This window comes from Lytechinus variegatus, chromosome 7, assembly GCF_018143015.1.
Source record: "Lytechinus variegatus isolate NC3 chromosome 7, Lvar_3.0, whole genome shotgun sequence".
NCBI classification, from domain to species: Eukaryota; Metazoa; Echinodermata; class Echinoidea; order Temnopleuroida; family Toxopneustidae; genus Lytechinus; species Lytechinus variegatus.
This window is the reverse complement of record NC_054746.1, coordinates 16,757,579-16,778,067: the sequence shown is the minus strand read 5'-3', so window position 1 is coordinate 16,778,067 and position 20,489 is coordinate 16,757,579. Positions and strand designations below refer to the sequence as shown.

Sequence of the window (20,489 nt, the reverse complement as noted above, 5' to 3'; positions counted from 1 at the left end):
AAATGATATTTCATTGATTTTTATAAATAAACGATATATGGGGAAGTTGCTTGCATATGCTAAACTAAGAATAAAAAATCAAAATTCTAGTTTTTGTAAAATCTTTGATGGATATTTTCCTCAAATTCACCTATCTTTTTTGAAAAAAATTTCATATGCTATTTTAAAACTTTCATATGCTATTTCATTTCATATGCTATTTTTCATGCTATTTTTCATATGCTATTTTAAAACTTCCCTCCAATAATGTATATGCATGCATATATATGCCTATTGATATTTAAGAGCATATTAAAAAAATCAATTTAATTTATACATATGGCATTAAGCCTGAATACATTATATAGACCTACCATATAGAATATATTTTACATATGTAGAATATATCTATTTTGGAAATGAAGATTTTAAAAATTCTTGAATATTAAATCTAAAATTGCAATATACATCTGTTCCCGGTAGGCCTATAATTGAGAAAAAAATGGTTCACATTAATTAGAAAACTCTTGAGTCTAGGGGAGGAGTTTGTTCGCATTTAAAAACTCTATCAAGTACGATTCGTAATAGTTCAGTGTTCGCATGGTTATGGGCAACGAAGTGGTCGAGCGCCATCTAGCGTTAAACCACGTATATAACTACTAGTTAGTTAACCTGCGCGAGTTGGCGAGACGGAAAATCAGACGTGGGGGTGAGCGTCTGCGGCTTCCGCTCGAAAAAAGATCTATATTTTCATCATTTCGTCTTAAAATATAAACTCCAAATTCTTTCCAGAATGGCGGCTAACATGTATAGAGTTGGTGGTGAGTATAAGGGAGCAGAAATGTGTATTTTTGGCATGCAGCGACTCTTTTTCACACCGCCGCGACGAGCTAGTCTTGCCCATTCGGACACCATTTTGTTTTAGTTAACTAGCAGCGGGGCCCAACACAAAGAAAGGAAAAGACGCGTCGTTTCATGACATGAGGACGCCGATGATGATGGATCTTATACTGAAAATATGTCAATATAATTCGTCAAAGTCATATAGAAACCAAATTTTGTGAATCCCTGGTAATTTTGTGCAATTTTGCAGCAAATCCTAGTTGTCGAGTTGCGGAGCGTGGGCCGCTTAATCCGTTAAACCTTTAAACTTATTAACTTTTAAACCGAGGCACGTAGAGAATTCTAGTTTTCTTCATTGCCTTTCTTGTATCATTTCAAAGTATGTGCAGCTGATTATTATTTATTTTCTCTGTATTTTTTCTTCAGGATCTTTATTTTTTTCATTTTCTCATTTCATTTTTTTCATTTTCACTTTCACAAAGTTTCAGTTTTTAAATCATAGTTTCAAAATTTACTGTCTCAAATTCTAGTTATTCACTTAATCTAAAAATTAGGCCTTTTCTTGGACTGACTTTCCTACATGTGTTTCATGTTTTGTTTCTTTTTTGTTTCTGTTTCAAACTTATGAAATTTTGGTAATCGTTGAATGAATAAAAAAAAATCAACACTGAATTTTTTTGTAAACAGGACTAGAGGTGAAACTTGCTTATTTTCTCTGTCTAGGCCTGATTATCACCCCATGCAAGCCCCCAAAGGGTAAATTATTTTCATGTAACTGAAGTCCACAAATTTTTTATTATATTAGAATGTATATGCACAACGTTGGATCTTTGCACTATTTTTAGACAAAGTCTTGAACTAGATCTACTTTTTCTGATTCGGCCGTATTCAGATTCCTCAACCCCCCCCCCCCTTTTTTTTTAAAACTTTTCTCATTTTCAGTTTCACACAATATTTTTTTTCCAATGGTAGATTCCCCTCCCATGTAGATTTATCTTATTTTTAGGACAACTTTTTTTTTATGGGGGGGGGGGGGTAGGTAGGTCCAGCAGTTGATTTCTTTCACTGGGATATGCGAATCAGCATGATGTCATGTAAGCTAATCATTGCAAACTCTGAAAGCCAAACTTGGAAATAAATTTGAAAATTAAAATTGGATTGCATTTTATACACTTGTTTAGCTAGAATTATTATTGCTCTTATTAATATTATTAAAATAAATATTGTCATTTATTTTGTGTATTACAGATTATGTCTACTTTGAGACATCATCTTCACAGCCATATCTTATTCGCAGGATTGAAGAACTCAACAAAGTATGTTTTATTATTTTTTTTTATATTTCTGCTTCTACCACTGTGAATAGTACATTGTAAAAGCAACTGTACATTAGCACTTGAATATACACGTATACCATTGAAAATATTTTTTTCCTTAGTAATTTTATTGTAAACTGATTGTATAGTGAAATGAGAAAGTAAGTGTCAAATAATTTTTAAAGAAAACCGTAAATGAAAGAACACAAACTTGAAAATTATTGTGCCATGTAGCAGTGCAAAATATGGATGTAAATACTGTATATTTATGCTATGTTGCATGGTGGTTGTATTGTGTAAATCATTTCTAAGTGGAGACTTGCTGTAGCTTTTTGATTTGCACTACTTGAAGCAAAAGAAGCATAAAATATAACTCTTTAATTGTAAAAATTAAGTTTTCTCAGTATTTTGCAAGTTATTGTGATACAAATAAGCAATCTTATGTAAGATATACACCCTGTAAGTCATCTTGAATTGTAGGGATTTGGGGTTTTTGCAATTGAAATTTTCACATGTGGTAATTTTATTTCCTATTTGAATTTGGAACATTGATCCGTTAATTTCCATGTATGTCTTCAGTGATATTATGTGATTTGCTACAATATTTTTATGAAAAAAAATTCATGGTGCTGTATTTGATATTTCATTATTTCAGACTGCCAGCGGCAATGTGGAGGCCAAAGTGGTATGTTTCTATCGCCGTAGAGACATTCCCAACTCACTCATCCAGCTTGCTGATAAACATGCAAGTAAGTTTGAAAATAAACTATTCAATATGAATGATGAAATTTATGTACATTTTACTTTTTTTTCCATTATAAAAAAAGACATTTTGATTATGATTAAAATTATTGATTTTTCTGAACATTCTGCTAACAGTATATGTGAATAAAACAATTCACAAGCTATTTAACCACATACCGGTTTATCGTTTTGTATACATGTAGCTTGATGGTTTCATATCTTTATTTTTAGACAGTGTTTATGATTTTCCCCATTCATTTTTTTTCTTTTACAGTGGCTTTGGAGGAAGAACAAGAGGAGGCTTTGGAAGAGTTAAATGAGAAGCAACGTCATCAGTTGAAACATCGTGAACTGTTCTTATCCCGTCAGTTAGAAACACTTCCAGCCACACACATCAGAGGAAAATGTACAGTCACCCTGCTCAATGAGACAGAGAGTCTCCTCTCGTACTTGTCAAAAGATGTAAGTTCTAAGTAGGGGCCCATAGATGCCTAAAAGTAACTATTCAGTAGCTTTGCCATCCAATGATAACTTCCCTGAAATCCTTGATGCTGATTGGCTGTTGAAGACTGTAACCATGGTAAGTTACAATTGGATGGCAAAGTTACCATAAAAGTAACTTTCATACAACAGGATCCAGGTCTATTAAATACAAGACTTATTTTGGAGTATATAATCGCATTTAGTTGTAAAGCATGATACATATATTTGGTATATACTGTGTAGTTGGCCATTGATAGCACTATTTCTGTTTATATTGAACTATTGACATATACATTTCCGTTTGCCTTGCAGTGCAAAATGGTATATAATGGTAGTTAATGTAGATTAGGGATTGGTTATGAAGAACTTGACAGTAAAGCTGACATATACATGAGCCACAAGCATTTTGCAATTTCTGGTGATTAACATATTCTGAAGATCTATCTACTCTTTCATTTCTCTTGTAAATCATATTTTCAAGATTTTACTATTTTCCCAACTTACAATCTTATCAATTTCCACCTTTACTTGTTTTGTGCCTTTGTAGGATGCATTCTTCTATTCCTTGGTGTATGACCCACAACAGAAGACTTTGCTTGCAGATAAAGGAGAGATCAGAGTTGGTTCTCGCTACCAAGCTGATGTCACTCCACTCCTCAAAGAAGGTACAGTCTGCAATTCTATATTTAAATTCATTATTATTTTACTCACTGTAATGGTAACATTATAGGTCTATGGCAATATGTTCAGTACTATATATCTTCAAGTGTTATGATTGATTTATAGAATTCTTGCTGTATATATATGCATCATCATCATCAACACTAAAAATCGTGCACTACATTAGTATCATCTATTGAAGTATACATGAAAGGATTGTCATAAGCTCTAAAAACATCTCCAAATATGTAGTTGTGATTTTATTTTTTATTTTGCTGAAACTTATCATATTTGTGCATTTAGAATTTGGTCAGTTCATAATTTCAGTGCTCAATCACAAATTGCATACATTGTTACCTAGACTGAGGACAGTCAGCAGCCAGCACAAGGGTATGTGTTTGCATTGGTTTATTGAATGGATATTGAATCTAAATTGCTTTTTGATGCCATGAGAATTTGTTCTCCATATCTCGTATACTCTCATATGTACACACTATTCGTACTGTCTATGCCCACCTTCACAATCTCTTTGCCCTCATCAGGTGAATCGGATGGTCGTGACCTTTCTAGTCTCGAGGCTCTGACATGGAACCCGGAACACTGCATGAATGATAGAAGCATTGATCAGTTCCTGGTTCTAGCAAGGTGGGTCCAATTCCCATTTAAAATAAGTAACAATTATTTTATTATGATATAATACAGCATTAGCATCATTATAGTGCTCTTACAATGAATGCACATATACATATATTGGTAACGTTATGAAAATATGATTTTGGATAATTCAATGCAGGTCTGTTGGAACCTTTGGTCGTGCACTTGACTGCAGTAGTTCGATCCGTCAACCAAGTCTTCATATGAGTGCTGCTGCAGCATCAAGAGATATAACATTAGTAAGCTTGAATCAAACTTCTCTTTGAAGCTCACCTAACATTACAGCACTCGTTAATGAAGATGTCATGTATCTGAATCCTCATCCACGATTTATAATCAGTCAGAATTGTATGATCTATTTCATAATCTTATATAGTGCTGACACTGTACTTTGATACTTCATCCATAATCAGTATGGATAGATATTTTTTTGTAGTGCCCTGTTACTTATTAGATTTCCTTGGTTTACAGGACTTGCTCCCTAAGTCATTTTGATAATTTGGTAAACATTGCCTGGTGGGTGTTTCATAAACTGTTGGTAAATTATGGATGATTTGATGCACAACTGTTGACCATTTCTTGCGCCTGTGTAGCTGACTTAGCAGCTAAGAACATGCTCCGAAAAATCTTTACATGCTGCTTTATGAGACACCACCCCGGCTTTATGACTATATTTCTGACCTTCAATATCAGAAAAGAGAAACATATTTTAAAGCATGTTGTAATGGAATAAACAGATGCTTTCTGTGATATTATTATGAGTCTGTTGATTTTAACAATATCGTTTTCTTATCTCGTATAGTTCCATGCCATGGATGTCCTTCATCAGCAGGCGTATGAGCTGGCCAAAGCTATGGCCATCTTGGTTCCGGCTGGTGGACCGGTCATCTGTAGAGACCAGCTGGAGGAATGGTCAGCTTCAGAAGCCAATCTCTTCGAAGAGGCTCTAGAAAAATATGGCAAAGACTTCAATGATATCAGACAAGACTTTGTAAGTAATTGCGTTTAAGTGTTGCTCGTTAGCAGAAATGCATTTTATTGCGTTATTTGTCTCTCTAATGCAGACATGTCTTTGCATGCTCTTATGATGTCCTTTTCTTTGATCTCTTCAGGAGCCAAGCAAATTGATTTTAAAAAAATTTTATTTTCTTTGGTGAGGTTACTTAGTTATAAAATGAAGTTTGACCCCCCCCTCAATGTAAGGTTTCGGATTGAATAAATCTCTATAAGATGTTCATAGAGACTTATCTCTTATTGTAATGTATGTTAATAAGAAGGTATCAGATACCAAACATATAATGGTGTCATAAATTGATATTTTATTTATTCTTTGTGGATAATTACAGTTGCCATGGAAATCTTTAAAAAGCATTGTAGAATATTACTACATGTGGAAGACCACAGATAGATATGTACAACAGAAGCGACTCAAGGCTGCAGAGGCTGAAAGCAAACTCAAGCAAGTTTACATACCTACATAGTAAGTTGAAATAAGTATGATTACTTTCAGATTTAGATTTTAATTATCAGACAGGAGTGACCATTATCAATTTTGAATTGAAGTAGCAAACAAGTTGATATAAGAAAAATTACCTTTTGATTTGTTTTTGCAATGTTTGGTTTATTTCCATATCTCATAAAATATCAAATACAATGTACAATGTAATGTCCATCGAAAGACAGTAAATCATTAATGATAAAATAATACAATATATCACCATAATTCATAATAAATCAGACAAATGTTATAGAATTGAACGTTTGGATTGGAGACAGATATATCAATAAGATGAGAATATGAAGGGCAACCTATGTAAAAAGCAGAGCTTTGAACCACTACATCACTTGTCTGCATGCATTGACTTAAGCAATTAGTTTTTTTTTTAAATCTTGGGCAAGAACTAAGTGTGTTATGATTTTATGAAAGTAAAAAATTATGTTTATGTTAATGTGATTATCATATTATGTACGACTGTGAAACAAAATCAGTGTATCAAATCAAACTATGCTATGAACAACTTCAAAATAGGAAATAGGAAAAAATCTGTCAACCACTATGATAATTTTTTAATGTACAGTATTATTTTACGACTTCGTAATTCTATTTGCTTTCTATCTTTTTTTCAGCAACAAACCAAATCCTAATCAGATCAATGTAGCATCCAACCTTGGAAACCGCCCTAGTGGACTAATAGCCGGAGGCAACCCTTTAGGCCAAGGCCCACCTCAGGTTCAGCCTTGTGCTAGGGCTTGTGAGAGCTGCCATGGTAAGTGATTTCTGTGATCGTAATTAGTATTTACAATAAATTGCAATTGCAGTTGCAATTATAGTACAAATACAAATACAGGTACAGGTACAATTACAATTGGCTGATGATTATGATTACAAGCAGTTGATTGGTGTGATATTCCTGGAAATGAGTTATTAGATCTTGCCATCATCTTGGGTTGATTTAAAGTGGAGAATTTTGAGTTATGATGATTTAAAGCATATTTTCGTAACTTCACTTTGTCTTAATTACAATTTGAATGCATTTGAAAATATGGACATGGAATAGTGCTTTGAAATTGACATGTTTTGTGACCTTAATCAAAATGTCTTGAATACTATTGTGGTTCATTGTTTTAATCAATAAAAAAAATGATTTTAGCAATTATATTAAAATATAACTTTAAGCTCTAGTATTGTGTATTGCTTTACTAAATAAGAAAAAAAATAGCTATTTTGATTCTTTATTGTAAAAATTATTATTTAATAGGCTACTGTCACATTGATTCTACAAAAATGAAATAACAGGGCATTAACGTTTGTATTTATCTGTTATCTCCATACAGCAAGCAACTCATTTCAATGGTATTCATGGGGTCCTGCCAACATGCAGTGTAGACTCTGTGCTACATGCTGGGTTTACTGGAAGAAATGTGGTGGACTCAAAATGCCCACTAGACTTGGTGAGTCAATACACTTTCAGCTAATGGATAATTCCAAGATTGATTCCTTTAAAGCACCAAGCGCCTTTAGCAGCTAGATATGAAGCCTGGAAATATACAGTGCACCATTAAATAGGCAGCCAGATAATCAGAGCCTTATAAATGCAAGATATTTTTGCTATTATAATTCCTGTAAAAACATAGTTTATAGTTGATACCTATTTTGTGCTAATTATGAATATCTTGATGTAATGTATGAATTCCATCCATTCAAAAGAAAAAATGACAATAGTTAAACTTAATTTGTAGTAATGATGAATACTTTGATGGCCAAGAAAGGGGACTTGTATGTTAAAGATGAAAAATATATTTACACAAACTGGATATGAATTGTTTACATATCAATATAAAACCGATAGAACGCAAGCACAAAGTGCACTACTGATATGTTTTATTATTGTTGTACAGATGGTGAGCGTCCTGGTAACCTTAGAAACCGTACAGAGCGCCCTCCCATGCCCTTGTCCGGGATGCATCGGCCGTTCTGCTGTACTATAAGCGGATGTGGCAAGGTGGGATCATCTCATTCTATTCAGACTGACAATCTCTATGCTGAATTATCTTAGGCTCAGTAAAATTATTCTATTCAATTTCATAAGATATTCAAGAAATTATGATACATGTATGTTAGAGCTACGAATTAGTAATGATTTTTAAGAATTAGTACAGAAAAATGAGAAGAATAGCGATGGTTTCATGCAAAAATCTGATTTCTAAAGTTTCAGTTCTATGTGTTGTCCTATGGTATTTCTTTGAAAATAAAGATTTCATTACCAAACTACTGATTTCCAGCTTTTTAAATACTGCAATGCTCTTTGGGTTGGCAGCTCCGGTATGTAATCAAACAAGTTGTGGAAAGCAATCATGAATGCAATTTGAATACAATTAAATATACCACCAGAGATTTGTTTCATATAGGTTGGCTTGAATCACTAAATGGCAGTGGCTAATTAAGATCATTGTGACATGCACATGTTGTTCAAAGCACAGAGCAGGAACCAATCAGAACAGTTCTGTCATATTGCAATCAATCACAAGTCTTTTGTGTTACAAGGCCTTAGCAGTGCTTATGTATTTGATTACAGAATTGCAAAAAGTCATATTGCATTTCTTTTTTTCAGGAATTTAAACTGAAGGCACACCTAGCACGCCACTGCCAGACGGTGCACGGTCTGACCATACGCACCAGCAACCCGAGGGCTCTGTCCCTCAAGACCAGGCAGGCGTTCATGCTGGTCACCACCCCACTCACACGTCTCTCTCGGTTCCTCTGTAAGAACATGCTCAATCTACCTCACGTTGCTAGGTGCCCGTTTGATCCCATCAACGTAGCTGCTGTCAAACAGGAATGTGAGTATACACACCCAACCACCTGATATACAAATGCTTTTTTAGTGAAAAACAAATAAAACCTTATCAAGTGGATCAATGATCCTTTTTTTTTGGGGGGGGGTTCGCTTTCATCCTCAGTATGCATACACCCATGAGAATTGAGGACAACAATTCAAACAATAATGCATTTGTATCATTAATAACCCATGTCTCTTGTGCTTAAGAGTTGTATGTCTCTTTTTCATTCATATAGTCATACAATCTTATATGGTAGATGGTGTACTGCTGGCCCACCACCAAGAGAGAGTATAGCTCATAATGGGCCGAAACACCCAGTTACTGGTAGAAGAACAACTTATTTTCTAGTGTTTGTTTGAATAATTTGACTTGCTCGCTTAATACTAAATGTCACATTTTACAAGGGGAGGCAAAGAGATGATGGACCGACTTCTTGCTTACTTCCTGCACTTGTTTCTTGATATAGTTCTTACTGTGTTTTCTATACTTGATGCACTTTTCCTTGAAGTTTCATGTCTTCATGATTTGCAAGATCTAATACACATTGTATGCATATTATGTTTGTTTGTATGTTTGTCCTTAATAGGTCAGAATCAGCTAACACCCGGTGTTATCCCCACTATGCCGAAGCTGAAGCCAAAGGTCTGGCCCAGGGTAGATATCGTCATGGCTAACTTGGATCAGGATCGGCCAAAGAAACCAGTCCCTCGTAAGTCTCTTATCATATGGCTTTGTCAGTGATGTATACAGATCTTGTTTTATGACAAAGAAAGTGAATATGAATTACTCATGTGCGAGAACCCATTTTCTGTGTTGCTTCATTGATGAGAGTTTCTCATCAGTAATTGTTGCATACTCTTTTTCAGAAGATGTTTAAATAAGTTATCAAATACTACTGATTTTGTTATATTTTTGTATGTCTTTGTTCATTTCATATAAAGTTTTTATATGCTCTTTTTCAATTATGTAGGGGTTATTATATTTTGTTTCTGGTTCTAGATATATATTCATTCATGTTCAATTTTGTAATCTGTAAAGTGATTTATATGTGTTTTTTTTTGTGAATGGAATTTTATTTTGAATTTTAAAGAATTTTTGTTCTCTATGTGCTTTTTTCAGAGCGCCCAACACCAAACGGTAACGTACGCCCTCAGCTGACCAATCCCGTTGGCACACTAACTCCAAACATCAGAAAGCGACAGCTTGATGACAATGGAGGTAGGGAAGAAAAGAAACGAAAAGGTATTTATAAACTATCAAGGTAAATGTTAGCAGTGCAAGAGTCTCCAAAAACAAAAGGTCCTAGTCACCATCATATCTTCATTGAGAAATATGCTGTGCTGCTTAACACAAAAAACTGTAAGTGGAGGTCTGTTAAAAACCAGTTGAAATTGATCCAATTTGTCATAGTGGATGTTGTCCTATAGGTATGTGGGCATTTTCGCCATTTGGTCGTTTGCTACCATCTTTTGGGGTCCATGATATTGGATGTAGGTGATGATTTAGTCAAAACGATGTACACCTTTTACCCTTAAAATAAAAATGTTGGCTATGTTTCTCAGTTTTGGGGTGTGTTCAGACCATAGGGAATGAGTCTTTGAAAGTCATGCACTGTTAACCAATACTGTATGAGATTTATTTTTATTTGAGATGTCGTTTATTTACTGAAATATTGTACATAGGTTCACTTTGATATTATTTACCCCTTTGTGAAAAATATTGTCATGTGAACAGTATTCATTGGAAGTGATGTAAGAGTTTATGTTACCAATCTTATTGTCTCTCTTTCCTCATTTGCATATGCACAAGTGGACAGTTCTTAACAGTTTAGCTATTATAGAGAACATATAATGCAAATTTACTTCTTAGTCAAATTTCTCTAATTGAATGTACAATCGCTATGAATTTAGAAATATTGTAGAAAGATATGTTGAGTTGAAGATTCGAAATTTGTCTCTATTTTAATGCAATTTGATATGAATTATTGCAGTTTAAATGTATATGTTGTAATTCTAGCATACATAGTGCATAGAGACTTGATTTTTATTGTTGTGATATGTGCTACATAGGCAGTTGTTATCATCATCATTAGTTTATATTCATATTTAAGTAGAATATTGTAGTGTCAGAATCATGAAATTTGTAAGATTGTAAAGCACTCCAGTGGAGCCACTGAAGCTATTGAAATCCTGAAATATGATTATTTGAAGACTGATAAGATACATGTATTCTTACAATGAATTTATAAAAGTAAGAAAATGAATTGAAACAAGAAATATCTCCTTTTTTGTTCACCTTGTACTCGCAGAGGGACCACAGACTAAACGTACCACCATATCGGCACCTCGTCAATACAGAAGAAGTAAGATTGATGATCACTTTCAATAAGAGGAAACATTCAAAACATCCTTTCAATCTACAATACTTATTTTCTTGTTTATATAAAATATCAAATCTTGTTTGTATCATATTTATTTTATTCTAGATAAATTGAATAGGGTATATATCAAATCAAACTTTGAATAATATATTATCCATTGTAAACCCATGTGTATATTTTTTAAAAGTCAAAGTTGATAAGATCACTTCTATACATGATATTTGCCAATTAAAATCAGTGCTATATTATATTCCTGAAGATCTAGTAATTTTAATGTATTCCAAAATAGGATTTTATTCATTTCCCATCATTTTTCATATAAAGTTACCATATTTAGGCTTTTGTAACAATTAAGCTTGTGTGATTATAACATTTAAAAAATATTACTCTGTGTATAAGACATAATAGTAAGCATTCTATATCTGACTATTTCAATAAATAAAGGTCATCTTTTTAGCTCTGCTCATTCAATACCATAAAATATGAACAAATCCGTGGTAGTCACAAGACTAATTAATTTCTTTTTTTTTATTTGCTCTCTCTCTATCTCTGTAAAGCTGAATATGATGAAGATGGAAAACTGAGAGAAGTGGGTCAGGTCAGTTTGAAACTTTTCTTTGTCCTTTACTAACACATATTCGTAGAATAGTCTGAAATTTCATTCATTCAATAAATAAACAAAATTGTTTCACTCCATCCACTAACTCCCTTTTCATGTCCTGAGATTATTCTGAATAGTAGTTAAAAGATAAACAAAAGATGGGGATCGATTTATATGATAAGATTTGTGATTTATTTATCCCTTCTAATAATGTTGTGTATTATGTTTGACAGGGGGATCCCCTATCTCGGAGGAAACGACCAATCAGCTGGCTGGATGCTCCTGATGATGTATTCTTTCATGCGGACAATAACACCAGGTGAGAAACCTTGATAGATATTTCTTAAATTGGATGACAAATAAATCTCTCAGGAAAGGAGGTTTCAAGGGGGTTTAGAAACTTATTGTATGAGCAAGAAGAGAATTTGAAGAAGAATAACGTCACTGATCAGTGGCTGGTCGATTTGTGATAAAAGTTTTGAGTCTACTTTGACCTTTGACCCATTCAATGACTGTCCAGTCTCTCATTGGATGCTGGTCGGTTGGCCGATGAGTGGTCGGTGGGTCATCTGCAGGTACATTGTAGTAGTACTGTGGGCAGCAGGCTGGTCTTCATTGAAAACTTCTCAAAATTGACCTGTCTGTAAAATTTTAATGATCTGTGTGAGGAGATTGTTTAAAGTCTTGATTATGTTATATTGTTACAAGTCGGTAGGATCAACTTTGATGTCGTGTTTCTTTCAAAGCATCCATTTTGGTTGGATTCTTGATTGAATAAAATTTGAATTGTTTGCGATGTTCCCCCGTCATCATGTGATCCTTCGAAATTCATGAGGCAGGTGTATTAACGTGAGATTCTCCATTTGCTTTCTCATTCTAAGCAGAAAGTTGAGAAAACAGCTGAGTGTGCAGGCACAGCGGCGCCTGGCTCGCCGTCCATGGACCATGGCCGTTAGACCGCTCAACGCAGGGGTGATCCCACCACCGCAACCAGCTGGATCACCGTCGGCAGTCAAACCACCTACGGATCCTATTGTTATTGATGATGATTAGATTGATTGAACAGCATTACCTAAACCCTTTTGTCGGGGGGGGGGGCTGTCAATTTTAGAATTCTCACACTAACTTCAAACCGACCTGTGCTTGTCAATCCTATGTTTATGTAACATTCTATGTGCTAACTTACTTGGTCTGAGTTGGGTTTTATACGTGTAACATGGGTATAAGGATATCATCGTTATATTAGACTGTCCTTGGTTCTTGTTTGTTCCCGGAAATGTTGAACAAATGAAGCAAATTCCTCTGGATCCAAAAGTTTTTGCTGAAAACCTATTTTGTCAGGGCAAAAATAATCTATTTGTAATAGAAAACTGTTCACTATAATGAATTATACATGTTTTACATTTGTTGTTATCAGGCCTAGTTGTGATGCAATTATTGTGAATACTTTTTTAAGATTGAAAATGCAACACAATCGTAGCTTGCTCAATTTTCTATCCCAATCAAGTAAAGGAATTTGTAGCCTCTGAACTTGTTGCATGTTTAGAGGATGTTTTGTATGTTTAGTATATCGATAAATTTGGCAAATGAGTCTTGTGTTAAATGAGTTGTCCAATTGAATCGGCTACTTATCTTTTTTTTCAGTGAATTGTATACATAGCAACATGCAATGCTGTTAGTATAACACTCCTGGTACTTCAAGAAATGTTTTTGGACCTTACTCTTCTCTTTCTCAAATAGTTTGTCTTTATCAGTCAACATATATTTTATGACTGATGAAATCTGTATTATAACACATTTTTGCCGAAGTACTTTACATCAGATATCACTGTGGGGGTATTTTTTTTTACCAGTTTTTGTAAAATGAAAAGAAGGAAAAAAAAAAGAACACTGAATGAATGTAAATATTGAGTCATTGATATCAATGAAAATATGCTTGAGGAATTAAACTTTGGCATTTTTTTTTGTAAGTGTGATTGTATATATGTTATTATGTATAGTTGAGTGATTTTAGACTACTGGAAGGAATATCAAATCTCTTTGATTCTTTCTATGTAATTGAAAATTTCTGATTCAAGAGACCTTTATTATTCAAGATGACAAAACAAAAATGAATGATTCGTTGTTGATTTTCTTAGTAAATTTCTGTTTCATTTTGTAGCAATACCATTTCATGGTGTAAATGGTATGAAAGTCAATGTAATACATGTGTACATGTATTTGTAATCAGTTTATTTTCATTTTAGAAACTTTAGTGCTATGTTCTTATCATTTATAAGATTTGTTGACCAATTTCTCTTCCAAACAATGGATTAGATGATGTTACAAATATGCCATATTTTGAAGTTGTATTTTACTGTCATTACTTCAACTATATCATCATTTGTTGTTTAATCTCTCCATTGGCATAAAAATTGTCACCCTTTTATAGTTTGAAATTAGAATATTAATTCAATGGAATTCGAAAATAAACAAGCAATAATATTTGATTGATATCCCTCCTATTTTTTTAAACATCCCCTATATTATATAGGGCTTTGTTGTCAATGTAATCTTGTTAAAACTGGCAAGTATGAATTCACTGGAAATATCTCATTTATTTGTGTGCCAAAATCTGATTTCATTTGCTGAAATGTGAAACATTGATATCATTTTGTGTTGATTTATAGTGTTACTTTGAAATTTTTTTTATAACTATCATTTCTTGAAAAAAAAAATCCATGAAAATCCAATGCCGAACCTTCAAAGTGGGCTTTTACATGCATATACATGGAAATGTTATTCAAAACATGTTATTTCCTCTCATGTTGAAGTGTCATAAACAGCATGGATTAATGATTCCTGATTAACAACATATCTTACTTTGTAGCCAGGATGCCAATGTCTCTTTGTGTATATAGGAATTTTCTATAGTGATTGGAAAGTATTACTTGTAGCTATGTATGAAGAAAAGAATAGTGCTTTATACTATTGTTTTCTTATTGAAAGGGGGGGGGTTGAAAAAAATATTACATGAATGCATGTAAACTATGAAGGAACTGTATCTGTATTTGTATTATTTTTCTTTGAAATATTTTGCATTGGTATGAATTGTGTTCATGTGTTTTTTCCTATTGTCCTTTTTTAAGTTATTTTTTTCATATTCAGTTCACAAACTCATTACAAGGAAACTCCAATGAAAAGATAATTGTTAACTTATGTATGTTACTAACATAAAGGATGCTATGTGGCTGTCATTCCTAGTATGATAATAAACTTGTAATATGTAAATAAAGAAATACTCCCAAGTAGTTCTGATTTGCATTGAGCCAAAGAAGCTGATTTCCACCAAGGCCATTTCCACCCACAAAAGTTGATTTGAACAAGAGAAGAAAAATCAGACAAGCAAAGCACTGAAGATGTTGAGTGTTATGCTTGTTTGAGTTTTCTCTATCCATGGGGTGGAGTTGCTCTTGACAGCACTCGAACAAAATGCTCATTGACTTGTGGAATCACATTCCCTTATCTGAGGATACTAAAATGCTAAATTATCACACACAGACAAAATTGATAACTTGTTAAATGCTTCTTTTTTAATATATTCTAATGGGGATTACAATTACAATGAAAGTGAAGGAAAATATAAAAATAGAGCAATACAAAACATTTTACATCCACATTATATCAAATCTAGATGGCAATGGCATAAGAAAAGGTGAAAAATGCAAGCGTGAAGTTCATTACAATTTTTTTTTATGGGGGGGGGGGGGCTATTTTCAAAACTCAAAGCATAAAATAAATTATAAATTTGCCGAATTTATTGGTGCATATACTTTCATTTTTCTCTCATTCACACAAATGCAATTTGTGAATATCACATTCTTGTGTGAAGTAAATTAATCAAATTGAATCATTAGGACCAGGGACCGACATTACGAAATAAAATACAAAATATTGTTTTGATACTCTTTGGGAAATATGTATGGTACAAATGAAGTCCCCACGACTGCACTTATTTCTTGCACTTCACATCACCTTTTTATTGTTATGGCTTTGTCAAGTTGTAGCCGGCGAGAAGCTTTACATCTTCCAGGCTACCATCCAAGTTTTTGTCATTACGATTATCACAACCGTTTTACGGTAAACTTTTTTTTTTATTTAATTTGTTTTTTTTTACAATATTCCAAGTGGCATTTGAAATCAAATCAAAACAATTTGAAAGGATGAAGTTTAATTTTCAATGTTTTACACAACTGCCCTTATGCTTACAAATGAAGTATTTTTTTTTATACTTTTTAATACAATTTAATTTCTCTAGTATCCTCTTTAATATCACCTTTGATGTGTAAACAATTACAATTAAATCTTAATTTTTAACATGGATTTGGAGTTGTAATTCTCTAAAATTCTAACATATACTGCAAATAGTAATACATGCATTTAGTCTGAATAGTCTGCATTTCACTTTAGAAAAAAAACACATTTTTCCTTCTAAAATTTATGTTATCAAGGATTCAAAATAAGAAAAATGATATAAACATAAAAATATAAATCTATTTAAAATGACAATGGACATATACATGTTTTTCTTGGTGTGACAAAAAAAGAAAATCACAATTGGCATATATACATGAATGAGAAATACAAAATATAATGTAAATAAATACAAAAAGAGCATGAAGTATTGGTTTATAGAAATATACAAATTGAGAATTGCAAATTTATTTTTATTAGATCAGCCATTAAAGCTTCATTCTAATACAGACTTGCACAGAAGTATCTTCCATAGAATTCATAATTCTGTATTAAACGAAGTCATTTCAAATTTTTAATAGAAAATATATTTTCAAATGCATAAAACATTAAGTAGCTAACATATGCTCAACTTGAATACAAAAACCCTCGGTATTCACATTTCATACATTTATCTTCAACAATGAAGAATCACAACATCAGGGATGGGATTTAAAAATAAATCACTTAAGGTGGTCGAGTCAGAAATTTTGAATAAATATTGATTCATAAGATTATTTTTTTTAATTTTAACATTAGAATATGAGTAAAATGTCAATTGACATGTCATTTTTGTATTCACATCAAAATCACAAATAAGAACTTTCTTCAATGTGTAAAGTCATGATAAGAACTACGTGTTTTAGAGCTTCATACTCTCATGAGCATTGTGTGCTTTTAATGTAAGTGTGTACTATGTTGTTGCATCAAAAGTTTGTTAACATGTATAAAATCATAGCAGCTATATTAAATGCAAGAAAGAATTAACATAAGATGTGCAAGTTTAAGATAGCAGTAGAAATAGCACATGTTCAAATTGCAATGGCAAATCAGCTAGTCAAATACTTATTTCAAAGCTCCCATTGATTTTTAGACATTTAAGAGCTTTTGCGGAAAAGAATTTGAAAGATTTAAGACAAAATGAAATTGAATAAAAAAAAAAGCAGGATGCGTTCCTGATAGAAGGCAATACAAATTAAGGCAAGTTTTGCACCCCAAAACCAATTAAACATCAAATTCACTGAGCAGTCCACAAAAAAAATCTTTCACACTATCAACAAAGAAACTTACAAATTACTAGTACTACAACTAATGCAAGATAACTTATAAAACTCCTTGTGCTTCTTCTCAATGACATGACATTCTGAATTTAGGTACACTTTATTGGCAAAATGCAACATGTACTGTATACATACACAACTACATTTATGGGAATGGTATCACTTATCAATTTATTGCAATTAATAATGCTACAGAGAATATTTTAGTCATTCAACAATTCTTGTATCAAAAGTACTTTAACATTCAACATATTATAACTTAACCATATGGCATAAGTGTGCTTCAAGTAGTGTATGAAAAAATGCTTTCATTAGTACAAAGACCTAGACAGCTGAAATATGTATTTTTTTTTTTGTAGTTTTGACAATGTTTTCGTACTTTTGGTCTAGTTAGGGCTTCTCTTCTAACAAGATGGCTAGCCATCTTGCATAGTGTGAGGGACCTATGCTCGATAGGTTCAATGTATTATTATCCCCCCCCCCCAAAAAAAAAGTTTTTTTATGACATTTATACTTTTATAACATTGCTTGATAGGTCTACATTTTGATGAAAAATGTTGTATTAGTGGTTGAAAATCAAACAAAGGAAGATGGAGTCTACAGTCATATTAAAGGCTGAAGAAGTAATAGTTTGTCATCCGATGAATCCAAAAGTGTGATTATTTGCTTTACATGAGGAGCATATTTCTCTTCAACAAATGACAATTTTCTGAAATCATATGGCTAAATTCAGGCAAAGCTAAAAACTGCAATCCCTCCCGGGCCCTGTTTTATGGAAGATCTTTGTCATCGAATGGTAACTTGCATGATTTTGATTGGCTGTTAAGCATTGTTTCCATGGCAATTATACCATTGGTAGGCAAAGTTAGCATGAGAGTAATTTTTTTTGCGACAGGGTCCTGGATATGCACCCGATTGCTTTTCCGTAAGGTGCACAACTGCGCTTGTGTTTACACTTTATACATGAGCGCTCATGATAGAATAAGATAGTCAACAGTGCAGTGAACCTTTATCTAACAAAGCGGATGAAGCACCACACTTTTACTGAAGATACACTTTAAATTTATACATACTCCAGATGACATTCACTGCGACTCTATATAGATCATAGCTGATAACTTGAGAGATCAACAGAATAGCTTAATTCCTCCTTGTGTTTATGGGTAAATCTAAATATTTTTGTATGATTCACTTTTCACTAATTGGACAGCAAAAGTCTATGGGATATAACTTTATGCAAAAATTCTTTCCACTAAGGACAATCTCATATATTGCCAAATTTTGAACGGCATAAATGAATAAACAAAAGTTTGATTTTTCTATTTTTATTTGTAAATCTATTTCATCTGGTTGCAAGCTCAAAATTTGAGCCAATCATTTTCAATTTATTTCCTTCAACTTCTAATCAAACATGTATCTTTAAATAAATGTATGAATACCGCTTCGTGCAATAAAAAAAAACAGCACAAATTAGTATAGAGAATGATGATACGTATACTACACACTATGATCTGCACATTTCATAGAAACTTCATAGGTGTAAACCGCTCATGATTCAACACCTTATGTCATTCCCTTTAAGGACTTCTGCAAAACATTTTTATTATCTATGTGATAGTAATATTATATTTGCCACGCAAACTTGAATATGTACCTGTGAGATTAATCTTTGGCTAAAACCTATTCAGTACAATACTTCTGAGATAATACATTAGATGATCTTTGTAGGTTTACAGTCCTTTTCAGGACTTCACTCACTTTCAAGAAAAGAATACTTCTAATTTCAAGTTCTCTTTTCATCCTATCTCGTCTTTCCATTTCAATCTTTCTGCCTGTATTTCCTTCCCTTCTTAATATTACACATGGTGAACCCTAAACCTTCTCCACGTGATAATACATTACTTGAAAAAAATTCACATTCTGAAGTATTCATTTTTTTTAAAGAAAATAAAATTGCAATAATAAGTTTTTAGCAACTGGAATTATGGTCCCAGTAACAAAACCTAGCGTTCGATTGCACAGTTGATAATTGCAATTGATTACATTAATCATATATAACCTAAGCAATTAATTACAAATCAACTGTACATTCATCGCTAATCTTAGTGTTCCGGGTCCCTGGGCTCCGTCTTACCAAGAGTTGCGATTGATCGCATCAATCACGATTATGGATGGCCAGCAAGGTCAACTTCTAAAATGAAATTTTGTTCAAAATATTTTCTAGATGATGAATTATACATCCATCGTTCTCTCGAAGATTCAGTGTGATTCTCTTTCATTGATCGGATCAATCGTAACTCTTTGTAAGATGGGGACCTGGTCTACATGTAAAGTCATGTCCATTTATACAAGATTTTAACTAATAGTTCAGGTCTGCCATAATACATTTTACTAAGCTGAACAAAAAAATAAATGAAATAGCACAACAATAGATCCATATCATCACTTATGCTGAGTTATCATCCTGTATCAGCTGCTTTTTAGCTGATTATACAGAAAGTTTATCAGTTGGCATGAACCGCCATTTTTCACACTTCAGTGGAGTCATACACATTAAATTTAATCTGGCAAATACATGTGTATATTAGTAGCCTTCATGTACATGTAGTACTAGAAGCTCCATAGAAGTAATAAGATTCTGAGTTTGTACATTATGAACACAACCCACTAAGTTTTGTGTTAACATGCAAATAATTAAATTCAGGTATTGACAAGTTCATCTTGCCAATGAGTGGGCGCGTTGTGGTCTAGTGGTTCTGACTCTCTCCTTTCAAACAGAGGCTTGTGGGTTCGAATCCTAGCCATGGGATGTTTTCCTTCAGCAAGAAATTTATCCACACTGTGCTGCACTCGACCCAGGTGAAGTGAATGGGTATCCGGCAGGATTAAATTGAATGCACTGAGTGCTGAAAGGCAGCTAAAGCCAGGGTAATATT

The 20,489-nt window shown here is 33.1% G+C and overlaps 1 protein-coding gene across 7 annotated transcripts; it reads left to right on the top strand.

Annotated features, from left to right (window-relative positions):
- The first annotated feature begins 645 nt into the window (after window positions 1–645).
- Window positions 646–15,276, top strand: LOC121418581 (metastasis-associated protein MTA3-like). 7 transcript variants are annotated; one of them, XM_041612523.1, is made up of 19 exons: window positions 646–800; window positions 2,071–2,138; window positions 2,794–2,887; window positions 3,157–3,344; window positions 3,913–4,030; window positions 4,568–4,670; window positions 4,819–4,918; window positions 5,482–5,670; window positions 6,026–6,159; window positions 6,807–6,946; window positions 7,515–7,631; window positions 8,079–8,182; window positions 8,792–9,020; window positions 9,607–9,729; window positions 10,140–10,238; window positions 11,329–11,382; window positions 11,958–11,998; window positions 12,235–12,320; window positions 12,886–15,276. In XM_041612523.1, the coding sequence occupies exons 1-19, from the start codon at window positions 773–775 to the stop codon at window positions 13,052–13,054; spliced, it is 2,184 nt and encodes a 727-aa protein (XP_041468457.1). In that variant the 5' UTR covers window positions 646–772; the 3' UTR covers window positions 13,055–15,276. The 7 variants fall into 7 exon arrangements, with proteins under 7 accessions (XP_041468457.1, XP_041468456.1, XP_041468455.1 ...); XM_041612522.1 differs by having other exon boundaries at window positions 12,883–15,276; XM_041612521.1 differs by having other exon boundaries at window positions 10,140–10,262.
- The last annotated feature ends 5,213 nt before the right edge of the window (window positions 15,277–20,489 follow it).